This window comes from Muscardinus avellanarius (assembly GCF_963383645.1).
Source record: "Muscardinus avellanarius genome assembly, chromosome: 15".
In the NCBI taxonomy this organism is placed as follows: Eukaryota; Metazoa; Chordata; class Mammalia; order Rodentia; family Gliridae; genus Muscardinus; species Muscardinus avellanarius.
This window is the reverse complement of record NC_137801.1, coordinates 56,541,118-56,559,104: the sequence shown is the minus strand read 5'-3', so window position 1 is coordinate 56,559,104 and position 17,987 is coordinate 56,541,118. Positions and strand designations below refer to the sequence as shown.

The 17,987-nt window shown below is 37.7% G+C and overlaps 1 protein-coding gene across 1 annotated transcript in view; it reads left to right on the top strand.

The window, feature by feature from the left end:
* Positions 1-17,987, top strand: part of USP34 (ubiquitin specific peptidase 34) — a gene marked incomplete at both ends in the record, with an annotated part of 249,862 nt that overhangs the window by 146,262 nt on the left and 85,613 nt on the right. The window contains 7 exons of the mRNA XM_080711495.1: positions 3,251-3,316; positions 5,100-5,246; positions 5,357-5,413; positions 5,497-5,574; positions 6,275-6,369; positions 11,482-11,654; positions 15,964-16,114. Coding sequence (XP_080567621.1) covers positions 3,251-3,316; positions 5,100-5,246; positions 5,357-5,413; positions 5,497-5,574; positions 6,275-6,369; positions 11,482-11,654; positions 15,964-16,114 — 767 coding nt within the window. The remainder of the gene's footprint in view (positions 1-3,250; positions 3,317-5,099; positions 5,247-5,356; positions 5,414-5,496; positions 5,575-6,274; positions 6,370-11,481; positions 11,655-15,963; positions 16,115-17,987) is intronic.

Here is a 17,987-nt window from a genome sequence, read left to right as displayed (position 1 = left end):
AGATCTCTGAGCTATATCCCCAGTCCAATTTTTTAATTCTTTATTTTGAAACAGGAGTTGCGGAGTGCCTCACTAAGTAGCTGAGGCTGTCCGTGAACTGCAAACTGTGATCCTCCTGTCTCAGCCTGTTGAATGCTGGGATTACAAGTGTGTGCCACCATGCCCGGCTTATATTTATAAAGTTTATAACTATGTTGGCATTTTTATTAACTGTAGACTGATTATAACTAAAAGTACTTCAGCAATGGGTTAATTTGGCATACTGAAATTTTTGTGACCAAATGTGGTACACCCTTCTATAAAACTATAAAGTTTTTAAGCCCAATAATTACAATGGAAGTGTATTTTTACATTTTGGTTTTTTCTTTTTTTTTTTTTTTTTTTTTTTTTTTTCTTTTTTCTGCCCTATTTATTTTTATTCTTTATTTTGAAACTTGGTCTCATTGAGTTGCAGGGGGCCTCACTAAGTAGCTGAGGCTGTCCGCGAACCATGATCCTCTGGTCTCAGCCTCCCGAATGCTGGGATTACAAGCGTGCGCCACCACACCTGGCTATATTCTTTATTTTTGAAACAGGGTCTTACAAAGTTGCAGAGGGATTTCACTAAGTAGCTGAGGCTGGCTGCAAACCTGTGATCCTCCTGTCTCAGCCTCCCAAATGCTAGGATTACAAGCCTGTGCCACCACGCCCAGCTATACTTTTATATTTTTACTTAAAGATTTTATTGCTGTGCTTACTAGGTTAAGAGGACCTTAAGTTCTGGCTAAATATTTTATTTTTTTTTTAATTTTATTTTATTGGTGCACTGTATTCATACATCATAGTGGGATACAAACTTTTGTAGACATACATGTACACATCGCCCAGTCAGCCCCCACCCGATCCCCACCCCATTCTCTCCCCATCCCTCCCTCCCATGCTTGGCTTAGTGGTTGACATCTAGTATTATAGCAATTTATCCAAAATTAAAAATGATAATCTCACATAACAGTTTCATTTGTCTGATACCAAGCTTTTGATGACTTAAAGATAACATTTCAATATTTTTTTTTTCATTTTGGTTTTTTCTTGCTGATGACCATTCTTTTATTGTCTCTTCATATTAGTAACCATGCTTAAGCTACCAATAGTATCAGGAATTAATAGCAACAGATAGAACACCATATATATATATATATATATTTTTTTTTTTTTTAACATTACTAGAGATTGAACCCAGGGGCATTCTACCTCCAAGCTACCCCCAGCCCTCTTTTTTTATTCTTTATTTTGAAACAGTGTCTCACTGAGTTGCACAGGGCCTAAGTAGCTGAGGCTGGCCTGGCAGGGAAACTATAATCCTCCTGTCTCAGCCTCCCGAGTACTGGGATTACAAGTGTGCACCACCAAGCCCGGCTCAGATGTACCAATTTTGAGTAGGGCTCCCAAGTGATATTTTTGTTGAAAACTAAACTTTAGAAGCCTGGCATTGTGGCACATGCTTGTAAATCCCAGCATTTGGGAGGCTGAGACAGGAGGATTGCAGTTTGTGGACAGCTTCAGCTGCTACTTAGTGAGGCTCTTTGCAACTCAGCGAGACCCTGTTTCAAAATAAAGAATAAAAAAATAGGACTGGGGATGTAGCTTGGAAGTAGAATGCCCCTAGTTTTCATCCCCAGTACTAAAAAGAATAGGGAAAAAAAATTATAGGCTTATATCTACACAGAAAGTTCTTAAAAAATCTGACATGACTTTGGAAAGTTGATGCTTTGGATGAGAACTTCACTTATTTTTTATTATTCTCTTTTTTAACATTCAGAGAACATTAAACAAAGCCACATGTATTCCAATTATGATAACATGTAAGACATAAAATATACAGTTGCGACCATTTCTAAATGTTCAGTTCCTTGCCACTTACTACATTCACATTGTTTTATAAATGTTATCACCGTATATGTTTGGCAGGTTTTCACCTTCTCCAATTGAAGTTCTTTACCTGTAAACATTTAACTTCCCATTCTTCCTTGCCACAGACCTTTCTACCATTCTGCTTTCTATCTTGAAGTACCACATATAAGTAGAATCATATTAATTCTTTTTAACTGGCTGTATCTTATATCTTTTTTCTGTTTCAAAATAAAGAATAAAAAATAGGACTGGGGGCATAGCTTAGAAATAGAATGCTTCTGGGTTCAATCTTCAGTACTGTAATAAAAAAATACATTTTCTTCTTGGTTCACCCATGTTGCAGTGCATGTCATAGTTTTGTTCTTAACTTAAGGCTTAATAATATCCCATCACATAAACACTACATTTTGTTGAGTCATTTCATGAAAGACACTTGAATTGCTTGCATCTTTTTGTTATTTGAATAATGCTGTTAGGATCATGGTTTTATAAGTATCTAAGCTCCTTAGCCGAGCATGGTGGTGCACGCTTGTAATCCTCAGTACTTGGGAGGCTGAGATAGGAGGATTGCACAGGTTCGAAGCCAGCCTCTGCTACTTAATGAGGCTCTCAGCAATTTAGTGAGACTCTTGTTTCCAAATAAAATATAAAATAAATCTGGGAGTGTAGACCAGAGCTAGAAGACCCCTGTCTTCCATCCCTAGTACCACCAAAAAAATTTTAAGTTCCTGCTTCCTCCTCCTCCCCCTCCTCCTCCTCGCTACACTCCCAGACCTATTTTATATTTTTATTTGGAAACAGGGTCTCTTAAGCCAGCAAGGCCGGCTTCAAACCTGCGCCGATCCTCCTGTCTCCGCCTCCCATGCGCGGGGCATGTGCTACCAGGCCTGGCACTACTCCTTTTGAATATATATAGCCACATGTGGTATTGTGTGTTTAACTTTTTGAGTAATCTCTATACAGGAACTTCAGCTTTTTTCACATTGTTACTAACATTTGTCATTTAAAAAAATAATAGCCATTCTAATTAGTGTAAACATATATTTTTTGTTTTATTTTGTTTTGGTGTTAGGGGTTGAACTTGGCATTACATGTGAGAGCCACCATACCCGGCTTCAATTCAGTTTCTTGACATCATGGTACTAGCTATAGTTATTGCAATGAATAATATAGTCTTAATTTTTAAATGCTTTTATAGCTAAAGAAAGTATATTTTTTTCCTACACATAGGTAAAAGGATGAAACAGAAGCAGAGTTAAGCACAAAATAGATGTAGAACTAAGCATGTTGCAGTATTGTTAGAATGTCCAATTAACTGGCATCAGTATGTTTTGACTGAAAGTTTTCTTTTGATTTCCAGTATTCAGAAGATATGAAGCACAAAACTACTCTTCTGGAGCTTCAGAAAATGTTTACATACTTAATGGTATGTTTGATAATGATTCAGAGAAAAGTAATTAGAAATACCCTTTACAAAACTAAAAACGTCACATGGAGTTTGGCTGGCTTTGTCATGACTTAACATGTTTTTTATTTTTCAAACTGAAAGATTGTTGTTAACTATCTTCATCTTACTAACTTTAACAGTCAGTTGTGTACATTCTTTTAGTTTTTCCTATGAAGAATCCCTGTAATTGTTTTTCTATCAAATGGTCACCTTTTTGTGCCTAAGCTTTCTGATTGTGTGTGTGTGTGTGTGTGTGTGTGTGTGTGTGTGTCTATCTAGCTCTTAGCTAAACTTGCATCCCTTCTTTTTTTGTGTGTATGGTGCTGGAGCTCGAACCGAGGAGCGTTCTACCTGTGAGCTGTACCCCCAGCCCTATTTTTTATTTTGAAACAGAGTCTCACTGATTTGCAAAGGGCCTCACTATGTAATAGCCGAGGCTGTCTTCAAACATCCTCCTGTCTTAGCCTCTCAAATGCTGCCATTGCAAGTTACACCACCACACCCAGCTATAATTCTTTTATTCTGCTTATAATATTATTTTAGTGTGGCAATGATGGTGGTGGTACTTGGGATTGAACCCAGGAGCATTCTGCCTCTGAGCTAGACTCCCAATCCTATTTTATTTTATATTTTGAAACAGTATCTTCCTGAGTTGCTGAGGCTGGCCTCCAGCCTGCAGTTTTCCTATCTCAGTGTCCCAAGTACTGGGAATACAAGTCAGCACCACCTTGCCTGGCTAAAACTACTTTTTTTTTTTTATTTTCAATCTGCTAAAAGTTTATTTTGTAGAAGACTTATTAATTTTGCATGCAACTGTTTTGTATTTTATACTTCACAATACAATTCCACATTTCTTCCTAGAAATATGTATACCTAAAATAGTAATTTTCTAAGATTGGATATCTTTTGCCACCAAGATTATTAAATTGACAATTACATAAATACCAAACAAAAGAGAAATAGAAAGCCAGGCATGATGGCGCATGCTTGTAATCCCAGCATTTGGGAGACTGAGACCAGAGGATTGTGGTTCACAAACAGCCTCAGGTACTAGTGAGGCCCTCCGCAACTCAGTGAGACCCTGTTTCAAAAATAAAGAATAAAAATTTGGGCAGGGCATGTAGCTCAGAGGTCAAATGCATCTGGGTTCCAGACCCGCAAAAAAAAAAAAAAAAAAAAAAAAAGAGAGAGAGAGAGAGAGAGATAAAAGAGAAATAGAAAAAAAAATTTTTTTTGGTACTGGGGGTGAAACTCAGGGGCTTTTTACCCCTGAGCTACTCCCCCATCCCTATTTTTTATTCTTTATTTTGAAATTGTATCTCACTAAGTTGCAAAGGGCCTTAATAAGTAGTAGCTGAGGCTTTCTGTGAACCACAGTCCTTCTGTATCAGCCTCCCAAATACTGGGATTACAAGCATGGGCCACCATGCCTGGCTAAATATAACAATTTAAAATATTGAGCTTGTGGCACAGGTCTACAATCTCGATACTTGGGAGACTGAGACAGGAGGATTGCACGTTGGGAGGACAACCTCCACAAGTAGTGAGACTCTCATCCAACTAGCAAGATCCTGTTTCAAACTAGTACTAGAGGTGTAGCTAAGAAAAATGCTCTTGGGTTCGATCACCAGCACCAACAAAATAAATAAATAAAACTTTGTACATTTGATATCGGTTTTCTTTTTTTGTTCATTTAAGAATACCTGGTTATGGCTGTTTTCTTATTTTTATTTGAATCTTTTTTTTCCTTTTTGCATTACAGGAGAGTGAATGCAAAGCATATAATCCTAGACCTTTCTGTAAAACATACACCATGGATAAGCAGCCTCTGAATACTGGAGAGCAGAAAGATATGACAGAGTTTTTTACTGATCTGATTACTAAAATTGAAGAAATGTCTCCTGAGCTGGTTTGTATTAGAATACTAAAAAGTTTCATTTTATATGCAAATTTGCATTACAGACTTAAGCTTCAGTGAATAGTTTTTCATTACTGATATATGTTTGTTTTACCTTAAAGAAAAATACGGTCAAAAGTTTATTTGGAGGTGTAATTACCAACAATGTTGTGTCCTTGGTAAGTATTATATTTGCTTTTTTTAGGATTTTAATATATTTTAGCTTATTTTAGTAAATTACTAATTGTTTCTTATTAATCAGGACTGTGAACATGTTAGTCAAACTGCTGAAGAATTTTATACTGTGAGGTGCCAGGTGGCTGATATGAAGAACATTTATGTAAGTAATATTGTATATACTGTTTAGACTTATTAAAAATGCTATTAACCCAGGTGTGGTGGCACATGCTTGTAATCCTAGCGTTCGGAAGGCTGAGACCAGAGGATCGTGATTTGCAATAGCCTCACCTACTTAGTGAAGTTATCCACAACTTACGGAGACCTTGTTTCACAATAAAGAATAAATAATAGGGCAGGGGGTATCGCTCAGAGGTCGAATGCCTTTGGGTTCCATCCCCTGACCTGCAAAGAAAAAAATTATTTTAAATGTTTTTGTATAGAAACTCTTTGTCACCTTGAAATTAAATTATATTTACTTAGGTTTTCACATATATTCTTACTCTATTTAAATAAGAATTTGGTATTGAGGAATGTAACTCAGTGATAGAGAGCTTGCTCATATGCAAGACCCTGAATTCACTCCCCATTACCAACACCATATACTATTACCAGCACACACAAAAGAATTAAAAATAGACCACATCAAATGTAAATGGGTAGCCCTTTGAGAGCTGTAGTAAGATTCATATGAAGAAAAGCTTTCTTTTACTAAAATTAAGCATTCATTTTAAATTACAAAACAAATTGGTTTTTCTTTGTGCATTGTTCTTATAATTACTTGTGTATGTGTGTGTCTATATTCTGTAAGCAATATTCTGTAAACAATATTGTGAACTTTTAAATGTGATTTTAATACACAGGAATCTCTTGATGAAGTTACTATTAAAGACACCTTAGAAGGTGACAACATGTATACTTGTTCTCATTGTGGGAAGAAAGTACGAGCTGAAAAAAGGTATGTTTATTTAAATATAACTTTCATTATCATCCAATGGAAGCAAAATACAAACTCAAACTAAGATTAAACTTTATGAATCTTATTTGACTAATATAAATTCAACTGTGTGGAGCTCAGTTTTATGCAGCAACTTTTTCTTCGTTGTTCATTGTATTTTTACTTGACAGATAAGTTTAGCAAGAATCCTCCTATTTCAGAGCCTCCCAAGTACTGGGGTTATGTGTGTGCACCACCATACCCAGTTTAGAAATTGGATTTAAAGACCAATTTAATACAGAGCAATAGAATTGACCTTATTATGTACAAGAAATCCAGGGTTAGGCCAACCTCTGTGGAATTGATGATTCACCACAATAATGTAAAATAAGATAAGGGTTATAAATTTAAGGCCAGCCTGGGCAGTTTAGCAAAACCCTGTCTTAAAATGAAATCTAAAAGGGGGCTAGTAATATAGATCAGTGGCAGAGCACCCCTGGATTTCAATCCCCAGTACTGCAAAAACAAGCAAGCAGAATTATACTTTTTGAACAAAGTAGTTTAATATACCATTTTTTTCCTTCAAATTGTTGTAGAGGCAGGATTGCTAGGGTATTAGAACCAATTATAGATATTTAGCACTAAAAAACAGTAAAGATAGAAGTTAGAAAAACGTTAGGGTAAATGAATTTTTTTTTTTTTAAACAGTACTGGGGATTGGACTTAGTGGCATTCTACATCTGAGCTACACCTCTAGCCCTATTTTATTCTTTTATTTTGAAACAAGGTCTCACTAAGATGCAGAGTACCTTTCTAAGTAGCCGAGGCTGGATGCAAAACTGCTTTTCATGTTTCAGCCTCCCAACAAGTACTAGGGTTACAAGCATGTTGCACCATGCTCGGCTGGGTAAAGTGATTTTTAAGGAGAGATCAGAGCATTACTAAAGGCAGAGAATGAAAAATCATCATGTAATAAGATGTTTAAATTGTTTAACAAGCCAGGCACGATGGTGCACACTTGTAATTCCAGCATTTGGGAGGCTGTGACAGGAGGATCACGGTTTGCAGACTTACTCGGCTACTTAGTAAGTCCTTTCCAACTCAGTGAGACCCTGCTGCAAAAATAAAGAATAAGGCCAGGCGTGGTGGTGCAAGCTTGTAATCCCCACGCTTGGGAGGCGGAGACAGGAGGATCGTGCAGGTTCAAAGCCAGCCTCACTGGCTTAAGACACCCTGTTTCCAAATAAAAAAATATATATAAAAAAAAAATAGGGCCGGGCGTGGTGGCGCACGCTTGTAATCCCCGCGCTTGGGAGGCAGAGACAGGAGGATCGCGCAGGTTTGAAGCCAGCCGCGCGCGCTGGCTTAGGAGACCCTGTTTCCAAATAAAAATGTAAAAATAGGTCTGGGAGTGTAGCCCAGAGTTAGAAGGGCTTCCAGGAACCCCAGTACCACCAAAAAAAAAAAAAAAAAAAAAAAGGTCTGGGCTGGATTCCATCCCCAGTACTTGGGGGCGGGGGGGGCCTGTTTTAACAGATGAGGATTTTGATGCATGTTTGTAATTTCTAGTACTTGGGAGTCTTAGACAAGAGTATCACAGGTTCCATGCCAGCCTTAGGAACTTGGCAAGACCCTCAGCACTTAGACTCTTTTGTCAAAATAAAAAATGAGCAGAGCATGGTGATGCATGCCTATAATCTCTGTACCTGGGAGGCGGAGACAGGAGGATCACAGGTTTGCTGCCAGCCTCAGCAACTTTCTGAGGTGCCTGCCAACTTAGTAAGACCCTGTTTCAATCTAAAAACTAGGGCTGAAGGGTATACCCTGAACCAAGCTAAAATATCTCCTTTTGTGTAATTAGATTTTGTTGTTTTTCATGTAATGTCTATCTCATTCATAGTGGTTACTCAGTCCTTTGTGCTTTTTCACAAGCCTGCAAAAACACCCTAAATGTTCACCAGAAATGGGTTGAAGAAGTTAAAAAATATATATTATTTTCAATAGAATCATATTTTTTTTCCTTAAACAGAGTCTCACTAAATTGTGAAGAGCCTCGCATTGCTGAGGCTTTCCCCAAACCTGTGATTCTCCTTTCTCAGCCTCTCAAGTAGTGGGATTAAAAGCATGTATCACCACGTTCTGCTTGATTCTTATACTTTTTTTTTTTTTTTTTTTTTTTGGTGGTACTGGGGTTCCTGGAAGCCCTTCTACCTCTGGGCTACACTCCCAGTACCTATTTTTATTCTTTTTTATTTGGAAACAGAGTCTCTTAAGCCAGCGCAGCTGGCTTTGAACCTGCGTGATCCTGCTGTCTCCGCCTCCCAAGCGTGGGGATTACAAGAGTGCGCCACCATGCCCAACCAATTCTTACACTTTTTAAATTACATTGTTTACCAATCTTCCAAGGAATCCAAAATTTTGAATTGTTAAACTTACTATTCCCTCTGCTTGTAACCTTCCCCTCATTCCTTTTTTTTCCTAAATTCCCATTCTATTTATTTACTTACTTTTGTATTGTGCCCTTTTTTTAAACAAATCCTCTTTGTCTGGAAATTAATTTTTTGTAAGTCCAAGTTTGTGTGTATATATTTTACTTCAACTGCATTTTTTTTGTATTCTTAGGCTGAATTAGTTATATGTGATAGCATAAAATTTAGGTGACCGGTTGATTTGGTGCTGCTGCTACTATTTTAATTTACTATTTAATTTAATTTACTATTTTTATTTAATAAAAAGGCAACACTTGTTGAATGCTATCTGTCAGGCAGTGTCACAAAGGTAAAATAGAGTCGGCACTTTAGTCTTTATTTTAAAAATTTGGAATTAGCTAGACCTGGTGGCTAATTCCTGTAATCCTGGTACTTGGGAGGCTGAGACAGGAGTGTGAGATCACAGGTTCATGGCCTGCCTCAACAGTTTAGTGAGGCTCTTTGCAATGTAGTAAAATCCTGTTTCAAAACATAAAAAATAAGGATGGGGTTTAGCTCAGAGGTTGATGAATGCCTCTGGGTTCTATCCCTGGTACCACAATAAGAAAAAAAAAAAAAACAAACAAACCAGGAATTAAACTCACAGAAACTGAGTTGTTTAATGTGATACATGCAGTGAGTGAAATATCTGGACTTTGCATTCCAAGTTTACAAAAGAAATTTTTTGATTTCTGGTACTTAAGGTAGGAAAGAAAGCTATAGACCTCCATGCCTCTGAAGTATGATGTACTTCTTTTTCATGTTTCTATAGTCGTGTTTTTTTTTTCCCCTCGGGGTACTGGGGGTGGAACCCAGAGGCTTTCTACCTCTGGACTATACTCCCAGACCTATTTTCTATTTTATTTGGAAACAGGGTCTCACTAAGTTGCTAAGAGCCTCACTAAGTAGCCGAGGCTGGCTTCGAACCTGTGAAATCTTCCTGTCTCAGCCTCCTAAGTGTGGGGATTATAAGCATGCGCCACCACACCTGGCTTTTTTTTTTTTTTTTTAGGTACTGGGGATGGAATCCAGGGGCATTCTACTTCCAAACTATACCTTTAGTCCTTGTTTATTCTTTTGTTTTGAAATAAGGTATCACTAAGGCAGAGGGCTTAACTAAGTAGCTGAGGCTGGCTGCAAAGCTGGGTTCCTCCTTTTTCTATATCCCAAGTCCTGGGATTACAAGTGTGTGCCACCACATCTGGCCAGTCTACTGTAATTTGCTGCCTTTTTTTTTTTTTTTTAATCTAGACACAGAATATTCCTTTCAGAATGAAAATACTCAAGACAGCCAGGTGTCGTGGCGCATTCCTGAAATCCCAGGAGAGGAGGATGGCAGGTTCACAGCCAGCCTCAACTACTTAGTAATGCCCTCTGCAATTTAAACCCTGTTTCAAAATAAAGAATAAAAAGTAGGACTGGGGTTGTAGCTTGGAAGTAGAATGCCCCTAGGTTCAATCCCCAGTACCACAAAAATAAAAAGGAGAATATATATAGTTTTAGTAAGAGAGTTAATGAGAGCTGGGGATGATGGTGTGCATCTGTAATCCCAGTAATTGAGAGGCTGTGACAGGATTGCAGGTAGTGAAAGGCCAGCTTCAGCAACTTAGCAAGATCCTGTTTCAAAACAAAAAAGGTTAGGATTGGATATATCACTACTGGATATCTCTCCAAAGAGGTTGAAAATAGAGAACTATAGTAACTTATACATACCCATATTCGTAGCAGCACAATTCACAATAGCCAAATTATGGGACCAACCCAGGTGTCCACCAACAGATGAATGGGTAACAAAATTATGGGAAATACAAGCAATGGAATTCTACTCAGCAATAAAGAAGAACAAAATTATGTCATTTGCATGTAGATGGAAGGACCTGGAGAACATTGTGTTAAGTGAGATTATCTAGTCACAGAAAGTGAAAGGTCATATGTTTTCTCTAAAATGTGTAGGATTAGGAGTAATTGGGATACAAGAGGAGTCCAGGTAAGGGAGGAGAAACCTAAGGGTAGTCATGGAGGAGATCTAAGGGTTGGAGAGGAGGAAGATTTGAGGTTCATTAATGGAAATACTAACACCAACTATGTTTACACATGTGAATATATACCCAGGTCATTCTCAGTACTCTGTATTGGGAGAGAGGGAAATCCAGAGATGGTGGCATGGGGGAGAATACCAAGTGTTCTATGCATGTATTTTATTGTCAAACATTATTTACAGCCGGGCGTGGTGGCGCACGCTTGTAATCCCCGCGCTTGGGAGGCAGAGACAGGAGGATTGTGCAGGTTCGAAGCCAGCCCCGCGTGCTGGCTTAGGAGACCCTGTTTCCAAATAAAAATGTAAAAAATAGGTCTGGGAGTGTAGCCTGGAGGTAGAAGGGCTTCCAGGAACCCAGTACCACCAAAAAAAAAAAAAACCAACATTATTTACATTATGATATGAGAATATAATATACCAATAAAAGCACATTAATATATTTTTAAATGGCTAGGGTTGTATCTTCGAGGTACAGTGCTCCTGGGTTCAATCCTTAGCACCCCAAAATAATGTAATTTAGGAACCTTTATTTACTCCATTGTGATTATTAAGATAGATATAGCATAAATATAAATTAAATATTTTCTAAAGATGATATTTAACAAGTATTGTTTTTTTACCTTTCAGGGCTTGTTTTAAGAAATTACCTCGTATTTTGAGTTTCAATACTATGAGGTATACGTTTAATATGGTTACAATGATGAAAGAAAAAGTGAACACACACTTTTCCTTCCCATTACGTTTGGATATGACACCCTATACAGAAGATTTCCTTATGGGAAAGAGTGATAGGAAAGAAGGTAATATATCTATCCTTTCTCATATCTGTTTATTTCATGTCTCCAAGTCACAGTTTTCATCAGCTACAGAGTTAACAAAATTAAATTGAATCTTAAGAAGGAAATGTTTTTAAAGACAATGCAATGCATTAATTTAGTTAGCCTATAAATATTTAGTAGCTAGTAGACTGTCTTCTAGGTCTTGATGGCTGATATGAACAAGATAAACATGGTTGCTGCCCTTGAGCTTAGGTCTAGGTGAGTATATCTTGTATTGAACACACTACTGAAGTATATGTTGCCAAATGTGACAGTGAATATGACATGGGTATATGGGCCTAGGAGAATTCTAATGGTTATAATAAGACTAGCATTTAAATAGGAAGTTCATAAAAGGTTAAGTTAGATGCGCTCTTGGGTGGGAAAATGTTGATTAATGTGACAGGCAAAAGGCAGCAGCCACAATATTTTCTGTTTTAAGGACATATTAACAATCTTTATTCATTTTACAGTGACTTGAGGATTTTTTTTCTTTTGAAACTGGGAATTTAATCCAGTGGCATTCTTCCTGTGAGCTGTACTCAAGCCCTATTTTTTATTTATTTTGAAACAGGGTCTCACTAAGTTACAGAGAGCCTCACTAAGTAGCTCACTAAGGATGAACCTGTGATCCTCCTGTCACAGCCTCCAAATTACTGGGATCACTACGCCAGTCTCTATTTGAGAATCTTAAAACAGGGTTGGACTTAAATAATAGTTGGACATTCAGAAATGGATTAGCAAGCCAGGCATCATGGCACATGCTTGTAATCCCAGCATTTGGGAGGCTGAAACAGGAGGATCACGGTTCGAGAACAGCCTCAGCTACTTAGGCCCTTTGTAACTCAGTAAGACCCTGTTTTAAAATAAAGAATAAAAAAATAGGGCTGGGGATATAGCTCAGAAGTAGAATGCCCCTGGTTCCATCCCTAGTACTGCCAAAAAAAAAAAAAAAAAAAAGAAAAGAAAAGAAAGAAAGGGATTAGCAGATGTTGAAAGCTTATACGGATTCTATTCTTGGAAACTATAACAAAGGTAATGAGTTAAATGAGCAAGTATGAGTAGAAATTAGATAATAGGAATTAAGGAGACTGAAGACTTCATGATTGAATCAATAAATATATCCAATAAAAAGTTAGTGAGCAAGCCAAGCGTGGTGGCGCACACTTGTAATCCTAGCATTCAGGAGGCTGAGACAGGTGGATCGCAGTTTATGGACAGCCTCAGCTACTTAGCGAGGTTCTCCACAATTAAAGTATTAAAAAAGAAAGAAAGGAGGGAGGAAGGAAGGAAGGGAGGGAGGGAGGGAGGAAGGAAAAGAAATAGCCAGGCGTGGTGGCGCACGCTTGTAATCCCCGAGCTTGGGAAGCGGAGACAGGAGAATTGCACACGTTTGAAGCCAACCTCACTGCCTTAGAAACCCTGTTTCCAAATAAAATATAAAATAGGTCTGGGGCTGTAGCTCAGAGATACAATGCCATTGGGTTCCATCCCCAGTACCGCAAAATAAATAAAATGTTAGCATCTATCAGCTATGTTACTTGTGTTCTTTTTATAGGAGTGGGGATACAAGAATTACAAAAATCAGGACCTCTACTTCCATGAAGCTTACATTTCAGTTGATGTATTATTACAGGATGGAAAAGTCTCAAAATACTGGTTTCTTACTTAAGCAGCTGAGTTAAAGAATAGTGGGATCACTAATTTAAGAAGACCTAAAAAAGAGGGAGTGTGTTCATAAACACTAAATGTTAGAACAGTTCCAATAAGAATAGGACTAGAACTAACAAGTCATTGGTTAGTATCACAATTATCAGACCAATTTTATTTCAGTGTTACAGTAAGAAGAGATTTTAGTGAAAAACCAAATTGTTTCTTCCATAGACCAGTGGTTTTTACACTTGTAGAGGCATGCCTCACGGACCACATGGGTAAGGGGAGGAAATCAGTGAGGGGAGAAAATAGTCTATTTTCTTCTGCGCGCGTGTGTGTATGTGTATGTGTGTGTGTTTTTTGTGTGGTGCTGCAGATTGAACCCAAGAGTATTCTACCCTAGAGTAACCCCCTCAGTTCCCTCCCCCCCCTTTTTTTGTGATACTAGGGATAGAACCCAGGGTTATTCTACCTTCGAGCTGCACTCTCACCACTATTTTTTATTCTTTATCTTGAAACTGGTCTCACTGAGTTGCAAAGAGCCTCACTAAGTAGCTGAGGCTGTCCACAAACCGCGATCCTCCTATGTCAGCCTCCCAAATGCTGGAATTACAAGCGAACGCCATCATGTCCAGCTATTTTTTATTTTTTGAAACAGGATCTCACTAAGTTGTGAGGGTCTTGATATGTTCCTGAGGCTGCCTTCAAGCCTGTGGTACTCCCGTCTCAGCTTCTGCAAGTGTGTGCCACCATGCCTGGTCCATTTTTCTTTAGCCAGAAGTTTCTTTTTACTTAACAATGGTCCTGGCAGTGTTTTAAAGATTTGAAGATGTCTTTGTTATACTAGCTTAAGGAAAAATAACTGAGTTTATGTTTAACGCTAGTGCCTAGCATGTAATGACTATTCAGTAAATTCTTTACCCTACTAAGTGAGAACTGAGAGATGTAAACGAGTGTAGGCTATTCTGTCAAGAGAAGAACATGCTGTTTATTCGAAAAGCGAAGATGGCAACTAAGCTATGAGGGAATATGGAGTTTAAGAAAGGGAATTTTTGTAGTCAGAATTTGCATATGCTAGCTGACAATGGTGGTACATGCTTATAATCCCAGTACTTGGGAAGCTGAGATAGGAGGATCCTGCAGGTTTGAAGCCAGCCTCAGCTACTTAATGAGGCTCTTAGTAATTTAATGAAACCCTGTTTCTCAACCAAAAAAACATATAATAGATTTGGGAGTATAGCCCAGAGGTGGAATGCCCCTGGGTTCTAATTGTCAGTACCACAAAAGTGGTGGTGGGGGGGATTCACATGTTTATAAATTGTGGTTAATGACTCGGTACAGATAAGTTTGAAAATACAGGTAAAGTTTAGAAGTAGGCTTTGTGCATATACATTCTGCTTTTTTGACTTTTTTTTATCATATCATTTAGAAAATTATAGTAGGACTTCCTAATAGCCAAACTTCATTGTATTTTTCATGATGGTTCTATGCATGGAGGAAACAGAAATTTATGCCAAGATACAGGAATTTGTTAGTCCTAAAGTGGGGGACTCAGAGTCTAGTGGTACCTATGTATGCACACACATACTCCTAACACACTTTCACACTGTCAGACATTTTCTTCTCTATCTAATTGTAAATTCATTTTAGCATTTAGGCTTTGCACTCAAGGTAACCAAATATGTTCTCACTACCTTGCTTCTGAAGCTATTTTTTTGTTTCTGTATCATGGTGGGCATATGTATAATTTATTACATTTTTTTCCTTAGTGTCTTTTAATAGCTTTAAATTTTAATTTTTGGGAGATTGGAACAGGCTTTTGACAAGTATATGTTATGCGTAGTGGATTGTGATATTTCACACCTGTAATCCCAGTACTTGTGAAGCTAAGAGAGAAGAATCACAGATTCAAGGCCCGCTTAATTTAACTTAGGGAATCCTTGTTTCAAACTAAAATTGGACTGGGGGTGTAAGTCAGAAGTAGAGTATCCCTGGGTTCAGTCTCCAGTGCCTTTTCAGGTCTTTGCCTATTTCTAATACAGATAAATTTGAATGCAGCATTTGGTACTATTTCAAAAAGTAAGTGTGTGTGTGTGTGTGTGTGTGTGACAGACAGACAGACAGACAGACAGACAGAGACTGAAGATCAGCTCAGAAGCATTCTACCTCTGAGCTATACCCATAACCCTATTTTATGTTTTATTTTGAAACGGTCTCAATAATTTGTGGAGAACCTCACTAAATTGCCAAGATCAGTCTTTCCTGTGATCATCTATTCTCAGCTTCCCAAGTACTGGGATTATAGATGGTGCCACCATGCCTGGCTAAGGCTAGTCCTAGTAAATAAACATATTCCATATTGTTTGCTGTAATTATGCACTAGCATTTGGTTATCTTTTCAGTTATTTGTATAATATGTTCCTTAGTTAGCTATGGATTGTGAGTAACTAGCAAATAATTGCTTTATACCTATTTACATTTGATCTTAGGCAAAAAGTGGGAAGTGATATAAACCTATTTAATATAAAAATAATTTTTGCATTTTTCTATACATAAAGTATGTTATAAAAATAATCTTAAGATGTCATTGGTATGTAGTCTTCAAAATTATGCCACTGTTTTATGTAAATCATTTCAGGTTTTAAGGAAGTCAGTGATTCAAAAGACACAGAGAGCTATGAGTATGACTTGATAGGAGTGACTGTTCACACAGGAACTGCAGATGGCGGTCACTATTATAGCTTCATCCGAGATATAGTCAATCCACATGCTTATAAAAACAATAAATGGTGAGTTTTAAATATTCTTTGGCTTTAAAAAACTTTTTTCCCCTATTTTTAAGGTATAAATTTATGTTCGTTTTCAGATACATCTTCAGATTTTAGTTTCCTGAAAACTTCCTTTACAACTAGGAAAAGAGAATTTTTAAATGAGGGTGACTTTCAAAGGCATATGAAAGCAGAAAGCCTTAGCTACTTAATGAGGCTGTCTGCAACTTAGTGGAACCTTGTCTCAAAATAAAGAATAAAAAATAAATAAATAAAAATAGGGCTGGGGATGTACCTTGAAGATAGAATGACCCTGGGTTCCATCTCTGATACCACACACTAAAAATCATATGAATCAGTTGTTAAAGGTAGCGATCTCTTGAGCTTCTTTTTTTCTTTTTTTTCCTTTTGGTAGTACTAGGGGTAAAACCTAGGGTCTTTCTACTCCAGGCTACACCCCTAGACCTTTTTTTTGGGGGGAAGAGGTTCTGGAATGGAACCCTGGGCCATTCGGCCTTTGAGCTATACCCCCTGCCCTATTTTTTATTCTTTATTTTGAAACAGGGTCTCACTAAGTAGCTGAGGCTGTCTGCGAACCATGTTCTTCCAATCTCAGTCTCCCAAATGCTGTGATTACAAGCATGTACCCCCATGCCTGGCTATCTCTTGAGCATTTGAGGAGTGCTTTCTATCTATTCATTAAGGAACTTTCATTAAATGTTTTCTACATCGTGATCACAAAGTAGTTATACGTGCCAGCAGGAAGTTATTTCTATGCTCCACTCAGTTTACCTTGTCATCTCCTTTCTACATAATTTTATTTTTATTAGCTTTTAATTTTTTATCATCTACTCTCAAATTAACAACAGTTATTAAACCAGTCTCTTATAGCTGTGTTTTAGTCAAATATCATTAGAAAATGTCTTGTGTTAAGGAAGCATATATGTACCTAGGCACATTATAAGTGTCAGGGATGTTTTTTTGAGGTACTAGGGATTGAAACCAGGGGCAGTATACATTTGAGCTATACCTCCAGCCCTATTTTTTATTCTTTGTTTTGAAAAAAGGTCTCACTAATTTCCAGAAGGATTCATAACTAGCTGAGGCTGGCTGTGAACCTGTGATTTTCCTGTCTTAGCTTCCCTAGTATTGGGATTACAAGCATGTGCCACTACGCCCAGCATCTGTTCTTTTTTGTAGGCCTGGGGATGGAACCCAGGGGCATTCGACCTTTGAGCTACACCCTCTGCCCTATTTTTTTTTTTTTTTAATTCTTTGTTTTGAAACTAGGTCTCACTGAGTTGCAGAGGGCTTCACTAAGTAGCTGAAGCTGTCTGCAAACCGCAATCCTTCGGTCTCAGCCTCCCAAATGCTGGGATTACAAGCATGCGCCACCACACCTGGCAGTATCTGTACTTTTTTATTCAGCTGTTATTTCTCACTCCTCCCAGATATTGTGTCCATGATGTCTTTTACCTATCTATTTGAATATGTTTCCATAAGTATATTTTGGATCCTTTTTCTGTGTTGTACTGGAGATGAAATCCGGGGTCCAGCTGATCACAAATTTTGAAATAGTGTCTATAACTTTGACAGTTCCCAATTATGCAAAGTTTCTATTTCTTGTTGCAATTAAATATGTCAGAATTTTTTTTTTTCTTTTCTCTGGAGCTGGGGATTGAATGCAGAGCCTTTCACAGGCAAGGCAAGCTCTCTACCACTGAGCTACATCCCCAGTCCTGATCTATCAGAATTAAAGGTGATTATGACTGTTGTAGAAGTATATCCCCAATTTCTGTGAGATTTCTGTGTTAAAAAGAAGAACCTGTTAGAACTTATTTCATGAAATCATAATTTGGTCAATATTTGCATTTTGTGATATATAACCTAAGTA